The sequence below is a fragment of the Benincasa hispida genome, chromosome 11 (genome assembly GCF_009727055.1).
Source record: "Benincasa hispida cultivar B227 chromosome 11, ASM972705v1, whole genome shotgun sequence".
Lineage (NCBI taxonomy): Eukaryota > Viridiplantae > Streptophyta > Magnoliopsida > Cucurbitales > Cucurbitaceae > Benincasa > Benincasa hispida.
Window position 1 is genome coordinate 32981414 of NC_052359.1, and position 22392 is coordinate 33003805.

A 22392-nucleotide genomic window follows, 5' to 3' on the forward strand; every position below is an offset into this window, starting at 1 on the left:
AATATTTAGACAAGCACGAGATAATCCATAAATAAATATATTTGAGATCAAAATGATTGATGAAACAAGTCACAAATATGCAATTCTCAAAAAAATAAAAAAAAAAAAAAATCATTGGTGAGTAGATAGCACAAGATCAGATCTAAAATTTAATACGTCTTAGTTAGAAATTGAAATGTTGTATCTCATAAAGAAAAAGAAAAAGGGCATTTGATCGGACATACTCTCAATTTGGGATCTGTCTCTTATACACATCTAGATGTGTATAAGAGACAGAGATAATCCATAGATAAATATATTTCAGATCAAAATGATTGATGAAACAAGTCACAAATATGCAATTCTCAAAAAAAAAAAAAAAAAAAAAATCAATCATTGGTGAGTAGCTGTCTCTTATACACATCTAGATGTGTATCTCCATGTGCATGTAGGTTGGTCTGAATGAGAGGCCGAGGTATGGGTCTCTTGACCGATAATAGACGTTGGGAGCTAGAGCAGTGTATGCTCGTTCTCAACTAGGGAATAATGATGATTATTGATGTTTAAGAGTTGTTGTCAACGTTTATATTTTAAGGATGTTGCTTGAGATGCCATCAGTATATTTAAAGAGATTGACGTAGGGATCTCTTCTAGCCATAGTTTAATGTGAACAGGTCGAGGTAGAGGTCTCATCTGGCCATGACTTGACGTTGGGAATTGGAGCAGTAAATGTTCATTCTCAACTAAGATTCAGGTTTCAGATACAATGGTTTAAAAGGTTTTATGTACACGTTTGTTTGGTATATTTTAAGTCCCGGTATTATGTGGTTTTATGTACACGTTTGTTTGGTATATTTTAAGTCCCAGTATTATGTTTTTAAGCTTTCAGTTTAAGCATGAGATTTACGTTTTATCAAGTCACTCACTGGGCTTCTAGCTCACGTTTTCAAATGTTTTCTTTCAAGTAGCGGTCAGTTCCCAAAAGACTATTCTGCTGCTACTCTGCCACTCAAAGAAACAGGTTGAAGGAAGCATAATTAAAGACCTATGTTTGTTAGTACATATGTGTCACGTCTAGTGACTAGTATTCTTGATGGGGTTCACTAGATTGTAATGTCCATGTATGAACAGTGCTGCGAAACCCTATAGTGTAAATGTGGTAAGTTTTGAGTTAATTTGTATGTATTCAGGGTTTGAGCAATATTTAACAAGTAAGATAGACAGTAAGTGCCAGCAAAAGGGTTGGTAGCTGCTGCAGTCACCATTCCATCCAGGTTAGGAAGATCATCTGGAACGGGGTGTGACAAGCCATGCCAGGATCCCACTTGGAAGCACATGTATGCTTACACATTTCTGATAAAAATATTCCAATAACATTTTATAGTGACAGGCACAAGTTATTCTTGTGTTAAAATTTAAAAAAAAAAAAAAAAAAAAAAAAAAAAAAAAAAAGCATAAGTTATGCTTTGAAAAAAAAGCACAAGTAATTCATAAATCAAGGTAGGTAACAACTATTATCCTACCTCATTTCATCAACCACTTAAAAGTAACTTGGCAAAATACACCAAGTTATTGATGTGTATACAACTAAAGATTAGATCTAAATCTTTTGGTAAGTCTTAATTAAGGGATGAAAAAGTGTATTTGATAGAGGACAAAAATTTGGGAATGTTTATGTGGCATGTGCTCATTAACTTTCTTTTCATAACTTTCAGCAAACATTAATCAATTGTATCACAGATCCAACATTAAGAATATATCATTTAAATTTAAAAATTAATAAATGTGATTTAAAGAGGGCATTTGGTCTAGTGGTATGATTCTCACTAGAGCTTTGGGTAAAATTAATAATGCATAAAAGGATAAGTAACTTTGCATATCAAGTTATTGATGTGTGTATAAAGCACAAGGATTAGTAATACATCTTAACATGTCTTAATTTAAAATTGAAATATTGTTCTTGGTAGATGTACGAATTGGGCATTAGATCTGATGATAGGTTCTCAATTTGGTATGAGACTGGGAGCTTCGGAGTTCAATTCTTGGATGCCTCTGTCACGTGCTTAACGATTTTCTATTCATAATTTTCAGTTAACCGAAAATTTCTTTGGCTTTGTTTTGTTTTTTACACACTATTTTCAAAATATTTTAGGGATAAGTAAAATACAAAATTTGTTCATGTTTATTTCCTAAGCCTCAAGAATGACTGGCTACTTGACATGAAATAAACGCTATGGCCAACTATTATTTTACCTCTAAACTTACAAACCAACATCGGAAAAAAACAGCTCCATCAACAATGCATTATCATAATCACAATAAATACAATATTAATTAATTAAATGTTCAAAATGGGCATTTGGTCTAGTGGTATGATTCTCGCTTAGGGTGCGAGAGGTCCCAAATTCTATTCTCGGAATACTCCCATTACTTTTTTCTCTTTTTAATATCCTACCTCATTTTGTCAACCACTTAAAATAATTCGGAGTACACCAAGTTATTGATGTGTATAGAGCTCAAGATCAGAACTAAAAAGTGAAAAACAGTTTTTGGTAGAGGGGGAAAAATTGGAAATGCTTGTGGCATATGCTCATCGACTTTCTTTTCATAACTTCCATTTCAATGAAAAAAGCAAACATTAGTCAATTGTACCACGGATCCAACAATACAAATTACACTAAAATCTAACAAATGCATGTTATAGTCAAAGTGGGCATTTGGTCTAGTGGTATGATTCTCGCTTTGGGTGCGAGAGGTCCCGAGTTCGATTCTCGGAATGCCCCCTTTTTCCCAAATTTAATTATTCATAAGATATTTAAAATTTTTATTGTCCAAGAGAAGAATGGAAAACAGGCAAACTAAAAGGCTACGAGTGTAATATGAATACCAGATGATATGAAGGGTGAATGCTTGATTGCAGCCAGCCAGAATCCCACCTGGAAGTCCATCTATATTCAGTCATGCATAATTTAGAATTATGATAAGGAACTTCGGTCACTAGTTTCAAAGAGACAAGCATGAGATAATTCATAAATCAAGGGAGATAATCAAGTATCCTAACTTCATCGACCATTCAACATTCACAGCAACTTTGCCAAGTACACCAAATCATTGACAAGCATACAATGTGAGGATCAGATCTACATCATATGTCTTAATTAAAAATAGAAATCCTGTAATCTCAAAATAATAGTAATGAAAACTGAAACTATGTATGGGCAGTTGATCTGATGGAGATCCTCACACTTTCTATTTTTAAGTTTCATTTCAACCAAAAACTTCTTGTAATTTACCAATAATCTTACCAACACCATTGAGAAAGTAGCTCCACTAGCTACACATTAGTCAATTGTACCATGATTCCAACATCTATAATCGTAATTACAGTAAATAATAAATTATGAACTCATATAATTCAAACAGGACATTTGGTCTATGGTCTAGTGGTATGATTCTTGCTTTGGGTGCAAGAGGTCTCGAGTTCGATTCTTGCAATGTCCCATTTTATTTAAATCGTTTTCAAACTTCCAAACTTCGTTCAATAATTCATAAGATCTCGATACTTTTATGGTTCAGGATAAGAATATGAATCAAGTTGCTTTTGGCACGTGAGTTCTGCATTCATTTTCCTTGGATGCCATATGCGTCTGTAGCATGAGATCGTTGACTTTCTATTCATAAGTTTCATTTCTACCAATTTTTTTTGGTAATCTACCACTAAGCTTTCCAACCACCACTGGGAAAGTAGCTCCATCAGCTGTAATTTCACTAGGATGCTCATCTATCGTGATATCAGTGCCTGAATAATTAAGCAATTGGAATGTCACTAAGAAGCTCATCTATCATTTATACTTACATATTTAAGATCAAAATATTTAGACAAGCACGAGATAATCCATAAATAAATATATTTGAGATCAAAATGATTGATGAAACAAGTCACAAATATGCAATTCTCAAAAAAAAAAAAAAAAAAAAATCAATCATTGGTGAGTAGATAGCACAAGATCAGATCTAAACAAGCACAAGATAATCCATAAATCAAAATATTTCAGATCAAAATGATTGATGAAACAAGTCACGGATAGGTAATTCTAAAAAAAAAAAATCATTGGTGAGTAGATAGCACAAGATCAGATCTAAAATTTAATACGTCTTAGTTAGAAATTGAAATTTTGTATCTCATAAAGAAAAAGAAAAAGGGCATTTGATCTAGTGACATACTCTCAATTTGGGATGGGAGGTCTGAGTACAATTCTTAGAATGCCTCACACATATGCTCATTGACTTTCTATTTCTAATTTTCATTTTAAAACTACAACTTTGTCAATCCTGCCATGGATCCAGCCATTATTTGGATTACAATAAAAAATATTAAACAATATTTGTTTGATAAAATAGGGCATTTGGTCTAGTGGTATGATTCTTGCTTTGGGTGCAAGAGGTCCCGAGTTCGATTCTCGGAATGCCCCCCACTCTTTTTTTACCATTTTCAAATTTTAAACTTCCAAATTTCATTCATTATTCATCAGATTGCTATATTTTATAGATCAAGATAAAAATGAAGTGAAAACAAATGATGGAGGATGAATACCTGAATAATTAATCAGCTGTAATTTCACTAGGATGCTCATCTATCATGATGGAGGATGAATGCCTGAATAATTAAGCAGTAGGAATGTCATTAAGAAGCTCATCTATCATGTACACTTACATATTTCAGATCAAAATATTTAGACAACCACAAGATAATCCATAGATCAAAATATTTCAGATCAAAATGATTGATGAAACAAGTCACAAATATGCAATTCTCCAAAAAATAAAAATAAAAAACAATCATTGGTGAGTAGATAGCACAAGATCAGATCTAAAATTTAATACGTCTTAGTTGGAAATTGAAATCTTGTATCTCATAAAGAAAAAGAAAAGGGGCATTTGATCTAGTGACATACTCTCAATTTGGGATGGGAGGTCTGAGTTCAATTCTTAGAATGCCTCATAGTGCTCATTGACTTTCTATTTATAATTTTCATTTTAAAACTACAACTTTGTCAATCCTGCCATGGATCCAGCCATTATTTGGATTACAATAAAGAATATTAAACGAAATTTGTTTGATCAAATAGGGCATTTGGTCTTGTGGTATGATTCTCGCTTTGGGTGCAAGAGGTCCCGAGTTTGATTCTCGGAATGCCCCCCACTCTTTTTTTACCCCACTCTTTTTTTACCATTTTCAAATTTTAAACTTCCAAATTTCATTCATTATTCATCACATCGCTATATTTTATAGATCAAGATAAAAATGAAGTGAGCAACCTGAAACATTCTCTATTTATAGAGAGAACAAATTATGGAGGATGAATACCTGAATAATTAATCAGCTGTAATTTCACTAGGATGCTCATCTATCATGACGGAGGATGAATGCCTGAATAATTAATCAGTTGTAATTTCACTAGGATGCTCATCTATCATGACGGAGGATGAATGCCTGAATAATTAATCAGTTGTAATTTCACTAGGATGCTCATCTATCATGATGGAGGATGAATGCCTGAATCTGTCTCTTATACACATCTAGATGTGTATAAGAGCTTGGGGTGCAAGAGGTCCCGAGTTCAATTCTCGGAATGCCCCCCACTCTTTTTTTACCATTTTCAGATTTTAAACTTCCATTTTTTTTTTTTACCATTTTCAGATTTTAAACTTCCATTTTTTTACCATTTTCAGATTTTAAATTTCCAAATTTCATTCATTATTCATCACATCGCTATATTTTATAGATCAATATAAAAATGAAGCTGTCTCTTATACACATCTAGATGTGTATAAGAGACAGGCCATGGATCCAGCCATTATTTGGATTACAATAAAGAATATTAAACGAAATTTGTTTGATCAAATAGGGCATTTGGTCTAGTGGTATGATTCTCGCTTTGGGTGCAAAAGGTCCCGAGTTCAATTCTCGGAATGCCCCCCACTCTTTTTTTACCATTTTCAGATTTTAAACTTCCATTTTTTTTTTTTACCATTTTCAGATTTTAAACTTCCATTTTTTTACCATTTTCAGATTTTAAATTTCCAAATTTCATTCATTATTCATCACATCGCTATATTTTATAGATCAATATAAAAATGAAGTGAGCAACCTGAAACATTGTCTATTTATAGAGAGAATAAATGTTGGTGGATGAATACCTGAATAATTACGATGGAGGATGAATGCCTGAATAACTTGCATATTTCAGATCAAAATGAGTGATGAAACAAGTCACAGATATGCAATTCTCAAAAAAAAAAAAAAAAAAAAAACATTGTCTATTTATAGAGAGAACAAAAAATCATTGTCTATTTCATCAATCACAGATGCATTTTCTGATTTTAAACTTCCAAATTTCATTAATTATTCATCAGATCCCTACATTTTATAGATCAAGATATAAATGAAGTGGGCAACCTGAAACATTGTCTATTTATAGAGAGAACAAATGATGGAGGATGAATACCTGAATAATCAGCTGTAATTTCACTAGGATACTCATCTATCATGATGGAGGATGAATGCCTAAATAATTGCAGCTGGAATGTCACTAAGAAGCTCATCTATCATGTACACTTACATATTTCAGATCAAAATATTTAGACAAGCACATGATAATCCATAAATCAAAATATTTCAGATCAAAAAGTCACAGAAATGCAATTCTCAAAAAAAAAAATAAAAACATTGTCTATTTATAGAGAGAACAAAAAATCATTGTCTATTTCATCAATCACATGTATACATTCTCATATTTTAAACTTCCAAATTTCATTAATTATTCATCAGATCACTATATTTAGATCAAGATAAAAATGAAGTGAGCAACCTGAAACATTGTCTATTTATAGAGAGAACAAATGATGGAGGATAAATAACTGAATAATTAATCAGCTGTAATTTCACTAGGATGCTCATCTATCATGATGGAGGATGAATGCCTGAATAATTAAGTAGCTGGAATGTAACAAAGAAGCTCAACTATCATGTATACTTACATATTTCAGATCAAAATATTTAGACAAGCACAAGATAATCCATAAATCAAAATATTTCAGATCAAAATGATTGATGAAACAAGTCACGGATAGGTAATTCTAAAAAAAAAAAATCATTGGTGAGTAGATAGCACAAGATCAGATCTAAAATTTAATATGTCTTAATTAGAAATTGAAATCTTGTATCTCATAAAGAAAAAAAAAAAAGTGCATTTGATCAAGTGACATACTCTCAATTTGGGATGGGAGGTCTGAGTTCAATTCTTAGAATGCCTCATGCGGCATGTGCTCATTGACTTTCTATTTATAATTTTCATTTTAAAACTACAACTTTGTCAATCCTGCCATAGATCCAGCCATTATTTGGATTACAATAAAAAATATTAAACAAAATTGTGTGCTTAAACAGGGCATTTGGTCTAGTGCTATGATTCTTGCTTCGGGTGCAAGAGGTCCCGAGTTCGATTCTCGGAATTCCCCAAAATCTTTTTGTTACCATTTCCAAATCCCAGTCAAGCTTTTTAAGTTCTTTATCAGATGTCCCTGCAGGGACTTTCACAGGATTTTTATATCTTTTGATTAATCATAAGATCTTTTTATTAAGTCTAAGAGAAAAATGTAAATAGACAGCCTAAATAAAAGACCAGGACTCTATCTATATACATAGATACCAAATATGGTAGGGTTTTCTACTGAGTCCAAGAGAAGAATGTTTTTTGGGGGGGGAGGACGGACCAGGATGTAAATGCATAAATACCGAATTATGGAGGACGAGTGTAAATATGTAGCTGGCCAGAATTCCAAGTGGAGGCTCATCTATCATGTATACTACATATTTTGGATAAGAAAATTTGATAGTGAGTTTCATAATGATGAACACAATAAAATCAAGAATCAAGGAAGGTAGCATGCAACCAACCTCATTTTCATCAAGCACTCGGAAGAAACTTTGCTATGTACATTAAGTCATTGATGTGAGTTCAGCCAAAGATCGACCAACCACTGCAGAAAATGCAGATCCATCTACTACACATTAGCCAAATGCATCAAAGATCCAACATCAAGATGATATAAGTTATATTACAAAAAAAATGGTTTAATGATATGATTCTCACTTTTGGTATGAGAGAGAAACTACAGAAACCACAAAAGTATATCGAATTTGTATTCCGTGATAACGTAATTATATAAGGGGCATGCAAATTTTCGAATCTACATCCAAGGGTTATTAACAGTCTCATTGAATAACCTCTCCAATTTCTTAACATTCAATTAATTTCACTCTGTTTAGAGTTCAAGAAAAAATGTGAGTAGAACCTCAATACTACCAATAGTAATGGTTAAACGTGCAAATAAGCAGCATTCCACATGCAAGGTCATCTATCATGCACATAAGCATTCATGATTAACTTTGTTAGTATGTTAGTGCTCCATACTTCTTCTGGGAGGTGAATCAAAGGACACATGTTACTGAAGGTATCAAAAGATACATTTTTCAGGTAAAGAGTTATAAAGAAATGACAAACAACCACATAGCTTTAAGCTTTGGTCTTCATGTCAGGTAATTCAATTGTAGTTTAAAGTGACTAAATGAATTACAGCAATTCAATTGGCAAATAAATTACAGATGCTTCTGAGATTATGCTCTGCTACTGCCCTCCCAAAATTCAGCAGATTATCAGGCTATAAAACAGTTGCAAATTAGATTCAGTTGGTCCAAAAACCACAGCAGCATCAATGAATCCGTCAGTCTTTATATCAGATTATGCTTATGACTTTACTTTATCTCCTTTCTTTTTCAGCAATCTTTTTCATTAAGGGAAGATCCTCTTGCTCTCTAAAAGCGTTGGGACACTAATTTCCAATTACAAAAACACTCCTGGGTGTGGATTTATATAAGGGTTGGTTTAGCACGTGTTCTACCAGGGGAAATGAGAAAATAATTCTATTCATCTCCTGTTCATCCTTGATCATTACTTTTTTAGGGTATACTTGAAGCCTTTGACCTTAAAAGAAGGAGTACATGTCAATTACTGGTAAACTATGCTCACTTTGATAAATTTCATTGGGTATGTATCAACATTCAGACAAAAATACTTATATTGAGCAAAAATCCCAGGTTTTGAATTTATACACTCTTTCTGGATTATAGCTCAAACCGCCTTTTTAGGATGTATCTCACATCTATAATTCTACCTCTACCACACATAGGGCAGGCACTCAATAATAATAAATCAAACTAGGTAGCAAGAACTCAAACCACCTTTTTAGGATGCATCTCACATCTATAATTTTACCTCTACCACACATAGGGCAAGTACTCAATAATAATAAATCAAACTAGGTAGCTAGAATTCTATTTATTCCATCTACCATGCAAAAGCAACTCATGAGCACACTTTTCCTTTGGTCTAATAGTTTAGTTCTTGCTTTGGGTGCAAGAGATCCTGAATTGAGAAGCCTTTGAGTTGGAAGTGTTATTGACTTCTCTAAGATGTTCAGCCATGAAAGATGGAGCTACCAGCTAGAATCCTACATTGCTCACCCACCATGCATAAATTTATTTCTCGTGAATCTTTAGTTAAATGCTGCAAAGAAGCAAGTAATACATAGTAAAATCAAAGTTTGAGCTGATGTATTCGCCTATCATGGTAACACAATGCGTTTTGGTACCCTGAGCATTAGATGCACCACCTGGATAGAATATCCCTTTTGTAAGAAGCTGATTATGATTATAAAATAATTGTATTTCTAGAAGTCAGGTTGGACATTTGATCTAGCGGTATGAGTTTGCTTTGGGTGCAAGAGATCCCAAATTCTATTCTTGAAATGTCCCTTTTTCTAGCTTCAGTTTCAACCAACTATTGGTTCTACTTTTTATAATTAGAGAGGATGATTTAACTTTCCAAACTAAAAACAGGATTTGGTTTATAATAATATAACTCTTGCTCAAGGGGTTAGAGAATCTGAGTAAAATGCTTGGTACACCTCTATAACAATTTTGTAACTATTCTACATTTTAAAAGATTCGAATCACAGTGCACAATATTTATGCAAGACTCTGATTTTGTACATTTGGAAAGGAGTCCCGTGGTACAAAAACCATAGTAACTTGCATTCGAAAATCAAATACTCTAACCAGCACAGACCTAGTGGACTACTGGTCAACAGGCAAGCTGCAAACCTACAAACCTTGTGGTCTAATGACTATCAAAAGACATTAACTATCCCACAAAAATTCCACTTTAGGTCTGTACTATACTAAAGAATATATTGAAAGCATTGACAATCAGAAAGTCAGACATGACTAAGTTCAAGAAACAACAAACAATTCACTTAAATTTCTTGGTGAAAATACAGTACTAATTAAAGTTCAGTAAGCGATCAGTTGTTTTTCTAGTGCAACATCATTCTAAATCCACAAAAACTCACATACAGAACTTCATTTAAACATTCGTTACTCGACAATTCATTCATCCTAGAGCCACAAAACGAAACTACCAGATACCGCAATTAGAACACAAACTAAAACTTCTAAAGAAACAAAATAACCTGATCAACAACCAACCCGAATAGAAGATAAAATTCTACAATCACAAACGCAAAGCCATATAAACGACTGACACTGAATTTAATCAATAAGGCAAGGGAAATTCATGCGAAAGCAATCAAACATAGAGAGGCTGAGCAACTTCACCTGAAAGATATCACTGTTTGAAGCTTGCATGCCTTATCTGAAAAGATACTAAATGCGTTTCACTTTCTTTGAGCTTATATTCGGAAATGTAAACATTTTCCTGCATTTTCTCGACAACCAAACAGCCAGGAGAAAATTGTGGTGTACGGATAAAGCTTGCAAAAAATAAAAAGCACTACCTTGATTCCGGTGCAGTGTTCGTGGGCTTTTTTAATATATCAGGCCCAATTTTATGGCCCAGCTAAATGTCACATTCGGCCCATTTATTGGGCCCAACTTAGAGTTGGTGTGGGAAATGTAGCCAATAATAAACGGTAAATTAGGGGTTAATTTTTAAATTTAGTCCTCAAATACCTATCTTAGGTTATGTGATTTTAATCCAAATTTATTTCCTTTAAAATGATGTTTAATATTGAGTAAACATAATTTTGGAAGAATTAGCTGGTAGGTGATTGGTCAAATGGTGATCGACATTGATGTCTGTCCAGAAAATGTGTTTAATACTGAGATATATGTTTTGAATTTTCTTTTGATATTTATTACTTTACAGATCAATGAAGCATATAAAATTTTAACAATAAAGAAATGAAAAATAACTGTATTGACCATAGATATTTATGGTAACTATTTATTTAAATATTTTTTTAATATCACTTTAGAACCAAACATAATAATTGAATCACTTTTAACTATATGAAAATCACTTTGAAGAATTTGGAACCAAACACAAATGAGATTGTAAGAGATTCAATTTCACAAAATCAATTGTACCTAAATTTCTTTTTATAAAATCACTACTTCAACCATCACTCCCAAACATGAACTTGCCTATGATACTAGGCTTATAGATTTTTAATTTTGCGTCTAATAAGTTTTTAAACTTTAAAAATATGAATTAGATTCATGAATTTCAACTTTGTGCTCAATAGGATATTGAAATGTTCAATATATATATATTTTTTAAATGTATTTCCCTTGTCTAATAAACATTAAACTTTTAATATTGTGTACAATAAATTTGTGAATTAAAAAATAATAAATCAAGAATCTAAAATAAAATAAAAATTTAGATAGATGCTAAAGTAAAATTTTATGAACTTATAAGACACTTTCGAAAGTTTAAGAATTTGTTAAATACGAATGTGAACGTACATTAGCTTATTTTATACAAAGTTGAAAATGATAAATTTGTTGTCTAACATAAAATATAAATAATAACTTAAAAATGTTTTTGAATGTTTGATCAATATTTGCGAATGATTTCATGATTTAAAATCTCCTTTAACACGAAAGTTTCAAATCAGATCATGCATGCTAGACTCTAATTTGAACTTATTATAGTAGTTGAAAAACGGTAGAGATTGTTGATAGTCTTAATGCAAGCATTAATTATCTAGTTTCAAGTTATTAATAATTAGTAATTAGGTGAAAGAAAAAAATATTTTTAGAAGGGACAATCTAGATAAAATATTTCTAGATCTAAGTGTTGTAATAATTGAGTTTAGTAATTCTATTGATGAGCCTTACTTCCTCTCTTAGTTGAAAATCTCCTTACCTTACCACTTTTATTATTTTCTTAGTTTAGTTTACTTTATATGCATCACAATTCGGTCCTCTGAATAAAATTAGAACTATCTTCAAAATAGTTAAAGGATTATCAAACTGATTCGCGAAATCAACTAAAGTTGTTTTAACTATATCATAATTTGATCCCTGCGCTTGCGCTCCCATCAAATTGAATAAAGCAAAACAAAAGAAACATCAATGTGTTATTTATTATTTAATTATAAATGGGATTTGGTCAATTATCCCGGAGTTGGACATTCAAGGTCCGATGAGCGGCCTCTTCAGTCACTCTAATACTAACAGAAATGGAGGAATTGGTTCGAGGGTGTTGCACTGTGACATTGTAATCTCCATGGAACAACGAAGCATCAACAAAACCTTCATCATCGGCTGTAATTTCAAAGATGGGAGATTTCCATTCAGCCAAAAGTTTATCGACAACATCTCCTGCTGGGGTGTTCTTGAAATTCATATCCACAAGCGGCAGAGTAGTGAAACCAGCTGATTCTGGGCCTGCAAATGTGATTATCCCCTTCACTGCAGGATGTGAGTATCCTTCTCTTAGAACTTCCTCATAGTATTGTGCCTAACAAGGGAAAGTCTCAAGTTTTGTTAGTTGTGCCCGTAAGGTGTTTGATGAAATGCCTGTAAGGAATTATTTCGTACCTGATTTGGAGTTTTGTGAACAAACACCTCTGTGATCCATATGGGGTAGCCTGTTGATCCTAGAAGGTCCAAAGCGGATCTCATGTATGGCAGGTTGGGTGCAGCAGGGCCGAAGTTGCCCTGCAAGCCGATTCCTGCTAGGATGTTTTCGTTCCCGGGATACGACAGGATTTCGAGGAGTTTCTTTCTGAAGTTAGCTGGGGTTGATGTCTTTTCGTAATCGTGTTCCATGGTATTGTATTCATTCATGAAAAGAAGTGTGTTATTGTCAAGTTTATGTGCTATGTTGAAGTACTCTGCAGAGGCATTTTCACCGAGTTTGTCCTCAAAGAATCTGAAGTGCACGTTTTCATTCACGACGTCCCAATGGATAAACTTTCCAGAATATCTCTTAACCACGGAGTTGATTCTTCTGTCGGCTGCTACCTTCAAATCTTTAGGGGAGAGTGACTTGACCCATTGTGGCTGGAATTTGGGATTGTCCCAGAAAATGTTGTGTCCTCTTACTGAAATACCGTGTTGTTGGGAAAACTCAAGCATTGCATCGGGGATGGTGTAGTTCTCTTGGCCTTCTACTTTCTCAGTGCTATACCACTTAAGTTCATTGGTGAAAGTGGCATAGGAAAATCTTGATGCAAACCACTGTTGGTATTCTTTGCTGAGGAGAATGTGGTAGTTCATTCCTGCCCCAAATGGGAAGTTTGGTTTTTTCTGGTCAATGAAGACTTTTGCACCTGCTAGTTTACTGTTGTCTGCTTGAGTTATTTGCAGCCTCACCTTGCTTTTCCTCACCTGTAAAACTTGGTTCCATCATTCCATATACATGTATTCGGTAGTAGTACCAAAGTCCCTCCACTAGTTAGTGATGAGGAAGATCATGGATTTTTAAGTGGATGGAAGTGTGAATATATAAAGGAAAGTTCGACGGTCTTTTCTTTGACAAGAGGATTATTAAGTAACCACCGGTCAATAAGTAAGATTTTAATATCGTTTAGTATGGAGTGGAGATTTCAACCTTAGATCTTTTGGTGGAGGGACTACACTGTATGCCAATTGAAGTATGCTCACTATGGTAAGATCTTAAGATAATGAGTTTATAAGGTTAATATCTATTGATACAAGTTTTTTGTGCCGAATCTAAAAGTAAATCTATGTGATTTAGGCCCAAAGTAAATATTGTTGTAACAAGATAAAGGAACTAAGGCCATTGTATCCTACTCCTAAGGTTTCCTTTCGTACATAAGGTTGTACTGACCCACATTAGTTTGCTATTGCTTTATATTACCTTGTTAATGCTTTTTTCTTGGTGGGATCGCCATTGCTCCTTTGTAAATGGCTGTAGTGAGACATTATCAACCCAGATTTCCACTGCTGTATTTGTACTCTATAGAAACAAATGCAAAACAAAGTTAGTGATACCAGTGAGAAATAAGTTCAAAACGAGTTCAACAAGTGTGAGGGAGAAGATCAAAGCACAAACATTTGCGACAGTAGTCAGTGGCTTGTCTACTTAGTTATGTTCGGACTAGCATCAACGAGTAAAATTAGAATCAACCATACAGTGTACTAGATGAAATTAAGTTGGTAAAAGCAAAAGTTATTCACCTCAAAAATAAGCTCAGCTTGGCCTGTAAAATTAGAGACAATGCCACCTTTGAGCAAACTCCAGCACCCATGCTTGGCCATGGTTTCACCACCATGAAGAATCTGACCCCCTTTACTATTTCTGAATAAAACAGCCACATGTGCATTTCCCTCGCTTAATCGAACCCAAGCTGGAGATTTTCAAGCTTGATGGATTAGATCCAGGTTTTAGTACGTTCAATCTCACTTGTGAATTCAAATGTCAGTACAAGGCCGAACTAATTGGAAAATAGTATGAATTGTAAAGAAAATGTGTGTAGAGAGATCAATGATATAAAAGGTATATGCAAAGTGACGTGCAAGAGAAACTGCATGTGAAGAGAGATCAATGAGAGAGATTTAGTGAGAGTTAAAACCTGGGTAAAGAGCAATTAGTGAAATATTGAAGCAGAACTACTTGGATAAAAATACCTATCAAGTATGTTAATAAAAATACTACTTTTCTTTTAACCTAAAACGTGGTAAATTAATTAATAATAGTTTATAGACAATTTAATATTTAATGTGTAACTACAACTAGTCTATAAATATAGTATAAAACACATTTAAAACAATTATTGAAATTATCAAACCGAGGTTCAATTGGCATACAAATATGTTAATAAAAATGCAACTTTTCATCCAAAATCTTGTTTTCAAATTTATGTTTTCACATCATCTACCAAACAATTTAGCTTTTTGAGAAGTTCTATCGAGTAGTAACCAACATGTTACATTTGATCGAAGAAAAGTTTATAAAGCCACTTTTAGGTATAGTTAAAGGTAAATGTAAATGTATTCTCTAAGCATACATAGATATAAAAACTTAAGTTGTTAAGTTAAGATAAACAAAATATCGATAAATTTTCAAGAATGAGAGATGATACCGGAGAAACTATAGAGGTTTCCATGTTGGAGGTGAACCAATTGATGGAAACTATCCCTTGGGTGAGTCCTCTTATGAGCTATAATGAAGGTATTGATGTAATTCCCTTGTTTCAACCACCCTTGCTTTATTTCTCCTTCTCCAAACACTTTCCACCCTTCAATTCCATTGTTGAACTTTGGATTCACTATGATCCCTCCCCCATTATGAACCCTCCTTGGCTTTGCCAAACACTGTTTTATACAATATTTTTCAAGTCATTTCTATCCTTGTACTAATTCAATGAGTTGAAGATAATAGCTAGTAAAATTATCAACTTAAATTTAACCTATTAAGACTCTGTTTAACAACGATTCGGTTCTAAAAAGAATTCCTCATATGCATGGATTCTTTTTATTTTTTGAAAACTAAAAGAAATAGTTTTTAAAAATTATGTTTATGTTTTTGAAACTTAGTTAAGAATTGAAATGTTTATTTAAATGAGGTGAAAAGTAATTTTCCAAAATGGAAAAAGAGAAATGATATCATTATCATTTATCAAACTAGACCTAATCATGTTTAGGAACGTGAGTTTTCCCATTTTCTTTGACATAAATTTATCTATTTTCTGAGATTGTATTAGTTAATATGTCACACACAAATTTGAAGGCTCCATTTGATAACCATATCGTATTTTGTTTTTGGTTTTTTAAAATTAAACCGATTTTCTCCTAATTTCTTACAATGATTTACATTTTTCTTAAGTACAATAGTTGAATTCTTAGCCAAAATTCAAAAACAAAAACAAGTTTTTAAAAGATATAGTTTTTAGTTTTCAAATTTTGGCTTAGTTTTTTAAATAAAAAGTAGATAACAAATGAATAAATTTGAAGGTAGAAATAGTGTTTATAAGCTTAATTTTCAAAAACAGAAAATAAAAAACTAAATGGTTATCCAACGAACCGGAAGTCATTTTGAATCTCATCTTTGTTTCTGGGTTTTCTATTTTAAAAGTTTAAGCTTGTTTAATTAATTAACCATTTCCTTTTACATACCCCCTGATTAATTAACTTTTACAAATCATCAGTCTCTTTTTTTTAGAGGGAAAAAAAACTTTTAAAGCTCTCTCTCTCCTTTTTATTTTTTGGTTTTTAAAATTTAATAATTAATGTTGTGAGAAATAAGCTAGTAAAATAAATACAAATCCAATAATCATTTCTTGTTTTTATTTTTTTTTAAATTATACATATTTTCTCACACCAATGATTTCATTTTTTCATTTAGAACTCTTAACCAAATTCAAAAAACAAATACATCTTTTAAAAATTATTTTTAAAATTTTTAAAAATCTATCTTGAAATTTTTTGTAAAAAGTAGATTAAAAAAATCTACCAGTGAAACAATGCTTATAAGCTTAATTAAAAAAATAACAAAAATATAAAATGGTTATACCCATCCTAAACTAATTAATTTTGAAAATTTTAAGCTACACTTGCCTCAGTTGTGGCAGAATAATCATAGGAGAAACCTTGGATGGTAATAATGGATTTCCCTGCATTATTTACAAGACAAATTTTGTTAATTAACTCAAATTTATCAGACATCTATAATAATAAAGATAATTTGCTACATTAATAAAAAAAAATTAATTAATTAATGTCATTTTATATAACAGTATAGAGAAAGAGAGGGGGGAAAACCTGAAAATAGCAAAATTAAAGGAAACAAAAAGAGTCTGAAAGCTTTGAAAATGTTCATATCTTTCAGAAATCACAGAAATCAAAGAGATGAACAAATAAATAAATAAATAAATAACCCAAAGAAATCTTGAGAAGAAAATAACTGAAGAACAAAGTTGGCTTTGAGAAGCAAATGTTTGTTTTTGGTCACTGTAATGAACAATTCTTCATGTGTTTATATATATACAACAAAACTTGTATTAATTTTTGGATCTTATAAACATTTTTATGGAAAGTAGTTGACTTTTTTAACTATATTGTCTTTTCTTTGGTCAGCTTTTTCTAAATTGTTTTTAGGGTTCCCATTTTAAGATTAATCTTTATTTTTCTCCTCTTGGATTTCTTAAATAGTACTTTTATCCATTTACATTTGTTAAATGTATTATTGTTTGATCATGGTAATTTCTGATATATATTCCATTACTTGTTTGTGAAAATGTTTTGTATTTTATGAAAATGATTTTTGGTGTAATAGATTTTAAGGAAAGAGTATATGTTTAGGATAATTGCAATCGATAGCATTTTTAAGAATAATAACTAAGTGTATAACACCATTTTTTAAAAATTGCAAATATAGCAAAGCCTATTAAACTTCTATCATTGATAGACTTTTACCAGCAGTATGGCTATCACTGATAGACTCCTACCGTAATATGGTCTATCATTGATAAACTCCTACCAACAGTATGGTTTATCACGGATAGACTATCTAAATTTTTTCATATTTGTAATTTTTTAATATTTTATTACATCTACTAATACTTTTAGTCTAATTGTTATATTTACAATTGTCCTTATCCCATTGTCATATGGCAACTTATTTACTAATTATTGCAATATGTCTCAATTCTCAATATTATTTCTCAACGTATAAGGGAGTTATTCATTATCAATGTTGATAAGAAATTAAAATTTTGGAATCTCAAATCTCAATGAACATAAATTGTGGAAAAATACTTAGATATAATCGGGCTATACCTGTCTATCATGCAATTTTTATTGTAATTAATAAAAAATTGCCACATTTATTTTCTTTTACATTTAGAAAAAAATAATTAAAAAAATATTTTTTGTGTGTGTAAGAAAAGGGGAAGTATGAGAATTGGGTGCATAAAAAAATGTCAAAGGTTCGAAACTCCACTACATGTTGAACGCAAAAAATGTAAAATTTCTTTTTTAATTCAACAATTGTGTGGGTCATAGGAGATTGAAGAATTAACTTAATGATAATTTGTATTTTATCCACTAAACCAAGTTGCAGTAGTATTTTGATGAATTACATAAGGACATAGATAAAAGATCTTAAAATATCGCTCGAAACGTGTTTGGACACAAAGATTGGCATATCTTGAGATGAATTTTGATGCTATAGAATTCTACTCTTCCCTTAAACACATTCTATTTTAGGTCTAACGGACTTTTATTATACTCTATCTCTTTGACATATCCATATTCTTATAGATATTTTTTCACATATCTATAAATTTGACACAGACATAAGAGATAGAATTCACATTTCAATTATATGACATAAAAATTGATAAAACACAAGACGTCCCATGTTATTTCTATTTAAGTAATATTTAAGATAAATATATATTTATATTTTTTTTATTTAAAATCTTATCTGTTCGTTGCTTTTAATTATCGTGCAAGCTTTTTCTTTAAATGATTAATCCAGAAAGATATCATAATCCAACTTAACAATGTATAAGAATGACGATTATTAAAAGAAAGGCTTTGGTCTTAATATGCATGGATTTTATTTCTTTTTTTTTTTAGGAATAATATATTGCATGAATTAACTGTACACAAAACCATAACTCTACAACTAATCATGTCTCATTTTTTTACTTACTTACTTAATTAATTAATTAATTATTATTATTATTATTATTATTATTATTATTATTATTATTTTGCTTTTCTATCTTTTATTAGTAAAATTGGGTAGTTGGTCACTAACACATTAGGGCTATGTTCATTTTGATAACACATTTTTTTTTCTATTTTAAGAATATATTTTTGCTTCATGTTATCTGGAAAAATATTTGTACCTTAATTCTCATTTATATTTTTTATTTTTAAGAGATGTATTCAAAATATATGTGAACTATAAAAAAAACAAATAAATAATTAAAAAAGCCCCAATATTTGGTAACCATTTTTTATTTTAATTTCTTGTGTTCTTTTCTAATTTTCTTTCTTGAAGAAATGTGAACTCTTATTCTAAATTTCAAAAACAAAATATAATTTATAAAAATAATTGTGTTTTACTTTTCAGAATTTGACTCGATTTTGAAAATATTGGTAAAAAAGTCGACAACACATAACATAGAAATTTAGAGGTGGAAGTAAAATTTAAAATGTTTAATTTTCAAAAAAAAAAGTTACCAAATGAGACTTATAATTAGTTTCTAAATTTTCTATTTCCAAATTTTCAAAAACATAGATGAAAATATTATTTTATTTTAATCATTTATAAAATATAAAGTAATCCTTTTAGCAAATTGAATATAACAAGATTCTTTTATGCCAAAAAAAAAAAAAAAAAAAAAGCTGGGAAATTATTCAAGATTATCTCACAATAAAGGACTGCAGATTTATAGTTAAAATTAGAGCAATAATATCTACAATTTAAGACAGAAAATAAGCACAAATCAAGGCAATAACTGATGAGTATGATTTTCCTCCCAATACTTTTTACTGATGTTTTTGTTTAATTCTTTATGTTTGAAGATTATCGCAATTGTATATATAAAAGGAGTCCCCGTTTGTTAAACATGTTTTTCCGTGGGATTTTGGGACCGATATTTAATATTCTTGTTTGTTTAATAAAATTTCATTTTTTAAAATTTATGATATTATTATCGAGGGAATTTTAAAACTCATATGATATGAATTTTTTTAATACTTTACAAAAGTGTGGGATTTTTATGTCAAGATGAATAGTAAAAATATAGCTTAATTAATTAATAAATTAATATCAAATATTTATTACTATTAATTTAATTAATTATTAAATATAAATATATTATTTATACTTAATAAATTTCAACTAATATCTTTACCATTAATATTTTATGTTATCTTAATTATTTAATATAAATTATTATGGTCAATTATCAGTATTCTAATTAATTATTAACTAATTTTATTATTTTCAGTAATTAATTAATTAATTATTAGTTATTTTATTATTTAAATAATTAATTAACCTAATATTAAATTTAATTGATCTCTTATTTAGTTTATAATTAAGTAATTATTTACTTTTTAGTTTTTATATATAAATTATTGAATTGAATGCAAATATTTAACTTCCAAACATTAATTATCGCATTTAAAATTTAGACATTCAAATTTCAGATATTTAATATCTATACCCATGAAATAACTCTTACGTGACATAACTTTTGCCACTAAAATTTAAGAAGATACATACCAATTACCAATGTTATTAGTGACATAATTTAAAGATGGGGTAGGTGCAAATATATGTGTTTGACAAAAACTAAGAAATATGGTGAAAGTTAAAGATGGTATTGGTTGTAATGGAAATGTGGGAGAATGACATGCATTATCATTTATGTGTGGGGGAAAATTGGTGACTTCCAACTCAAACCTCTTACCTTTAAACCAAACTTATTTTGGTTGCAAAAGTTGTACAAAAGATTGAAAGTGAGTGGTGAAGGAATCATTCCAACTCTTCACTAATTTTTTTTTTTTTCCTTTCTAGACAAATTTTATTTTGATGGGTAATGTTTATTACATGGGCATGACATATGGTTCCCAACATCATACTTTATTTTGAAAAATGACACATAACTATGTAGTTAATATATATATAAATAATTAATTGAGTTATATTCGATTTAAGGTGAGAATTTGAACTTTTGAACGTGTCATGGAGTATATAATGATGCATAATACTTCAAATTGACATGTTTTGTAATTATGATATGATTAGGACTAATTTTTTAATTTTTTAAAATATTGCTTAACTATTTGGAAAGACTTAACCATGACAAAATTGCTTTTAAATGGGCAAAATACTTCGGTTGGACTTGAATTGATTAGGCTTAGGCATGCTTAGCCCAATCCTTATTTAGGGTAAGGATCTAAAAAGTTTGGCATTTTACACCATTTTTCCACGTGTTTGAATAGTAAAAACTATTTAAGCTTATGGATTTTTTTTTTTTTTAATTTGATCTAAGAAATTTATAGGCCAACTTTCGGATACCACCTCGACGATCCCCCGGCAAACTTTTGGCCAACAACTCCGACAATTGTCTCCAGCCGATATTTACGACGACTCTACCGACAAATTTCCAACCACCAATTTTTGCTGATCAACATTAAGAAACATTAATAAAAACACTTTTAATGTATAACAAACCAAACAAACTTATATATAAAAATACTTTTAAGAATTACTAAACACGTATGTTTTTATTTTAAAGACTTTTTATCAAAAAAAAATTTAAATAAAAATGAATCTTTGAAAACTATTTTTTTTATAAGTAATTCGAGGCCTTAGTTTAATTACAATGCTTTTTTAAAAAGTATACTTCTCTTGCTTCTATTTTTTTTTCTTTGGGAGGTTTTTTTTTAATAATAATTGTTATTAGATTTTTTTTTTTAAATTCTCTCCCTCCCCTTCTTTATTTAAAATTAATATTTCCTTCATTTTTTAAGATTTCGTTTTTTTTTTCTATTTTTTCTAGCTAAAATTGATCACTCATATATGTCGAATATACGGGCAATATAGTAGAAAATGTAAAAATAAATTTGCATATACCATGATTTATTTTTAGTGTGTTTACAAATATACTAGAAAATATAAATATACATCGAATATATTGTTGGGTATATAACATGATATGTTGTACAAATTGTGTTGTTCATAAATTTATTAGTTAATGCACTGATTTATTTCTAAAAAAATTCAAATATATAGTATTATATATATCAAATATACCTCATTTTCTCATTTAAAACTTTTTGTCGATTCTTGGTTTTATTTATAAGGACAACAATTTTTGGATTTTCAGAGAAACTTTCCTTACTATAGATTCTAAAGTAAAATTGGTTTAGAAAGTTCATAACCAAAAGAAATTTTGCATACATGCTTATTTTGGTATTAGGCTATATGTGTAGAAAACCCTACTTTAATTTTATAATAGTTTCATTTTTTCCCTTAGTCAATTTAACTA

The 22392-nt window shown here is 30.5% G+C and overlaps 1 protein-coding gene, 1 long non-coding RNA gene and 3 other non-coding genes across 11 annotated transcripts; 3 read left to right on the forward strand and 2 right to left on the reverse strand.

The window, feature by feature from the left end:
* Positions 1–2690: 2690 nt before the first annotated feature.
* Positions 2691–2762, forward strand: TRNAP-UGG. Its single transcript has one exon. It is a non-coding gene; the product is annotated as a tRNA-Pro (tRNA).
* Positions 2763–3261: 499 nt separating this feature from the next.
* On the reverse strand, positions 3262–10875 carry LOC120090477. 7 transcript variants are annotated; one of them, XR_005485553.1, is made up of 6 exons: positions 10718–10875; positions 7940–8022; positions 6489–7848; positions 6181–6208; positions 5348–5536; positions 3262–3778 (listed from the first exon to the last, which is right to left on the reverse strand). It is a non-coding gene; the product is annotated as an uncharacterized LOC120090477 (long non-coding RNA). The 7 variants fall into 7 exon arrangements; XR_005485554.1 differs by having other exon boundaries at positions 6181–6216; XR_005485549.1 differs by adding an exon at positions 4574–4636 and having other exon boundaries at positions 6181–7848.
* Positions 4380–4451, forward strand: TRNAP-UGG. Its single transcript has one exon. It is a non-coding gene; the product is annotated as a tRNA-Pro (tRNA).
* TRNAP-UGG lies at positions 5888–5959 on the forward strand. The gene has a single exon. It is a non-coding gene; the product is annotated as a tRNA-Pro (tRNA).
* A 1593-nt stretch (positions 10876–12468) lies between the features above and the next one.
* LOC120089911 (endo-1,4-beta-xylanase 5-like) lies at positions 12469–17339 on the reverse strand. The gene is made up of 7 exons (XM_039047352.1): positions 17138–17339; positions 16934–16989; positions 15460–15691; positions 14555–14724; positions 14235–14333; positions 12950–13741; positions 12469–12869 (listed from the first exon to the last, which is right to left on the reverse strand). Exons 1-7 carry the CDS (start codon positions 17193–17195, stop codon positions 12519–12521), a joined length of 1758 nt encoding a protein of 585 aa, XP_038903280.1. The 5' UTR covers positions 17196–17339; the 3' UTR covers positions 12469–12518.
* Positions 17340–22392: the final 5053 nt, after the last annotated feature.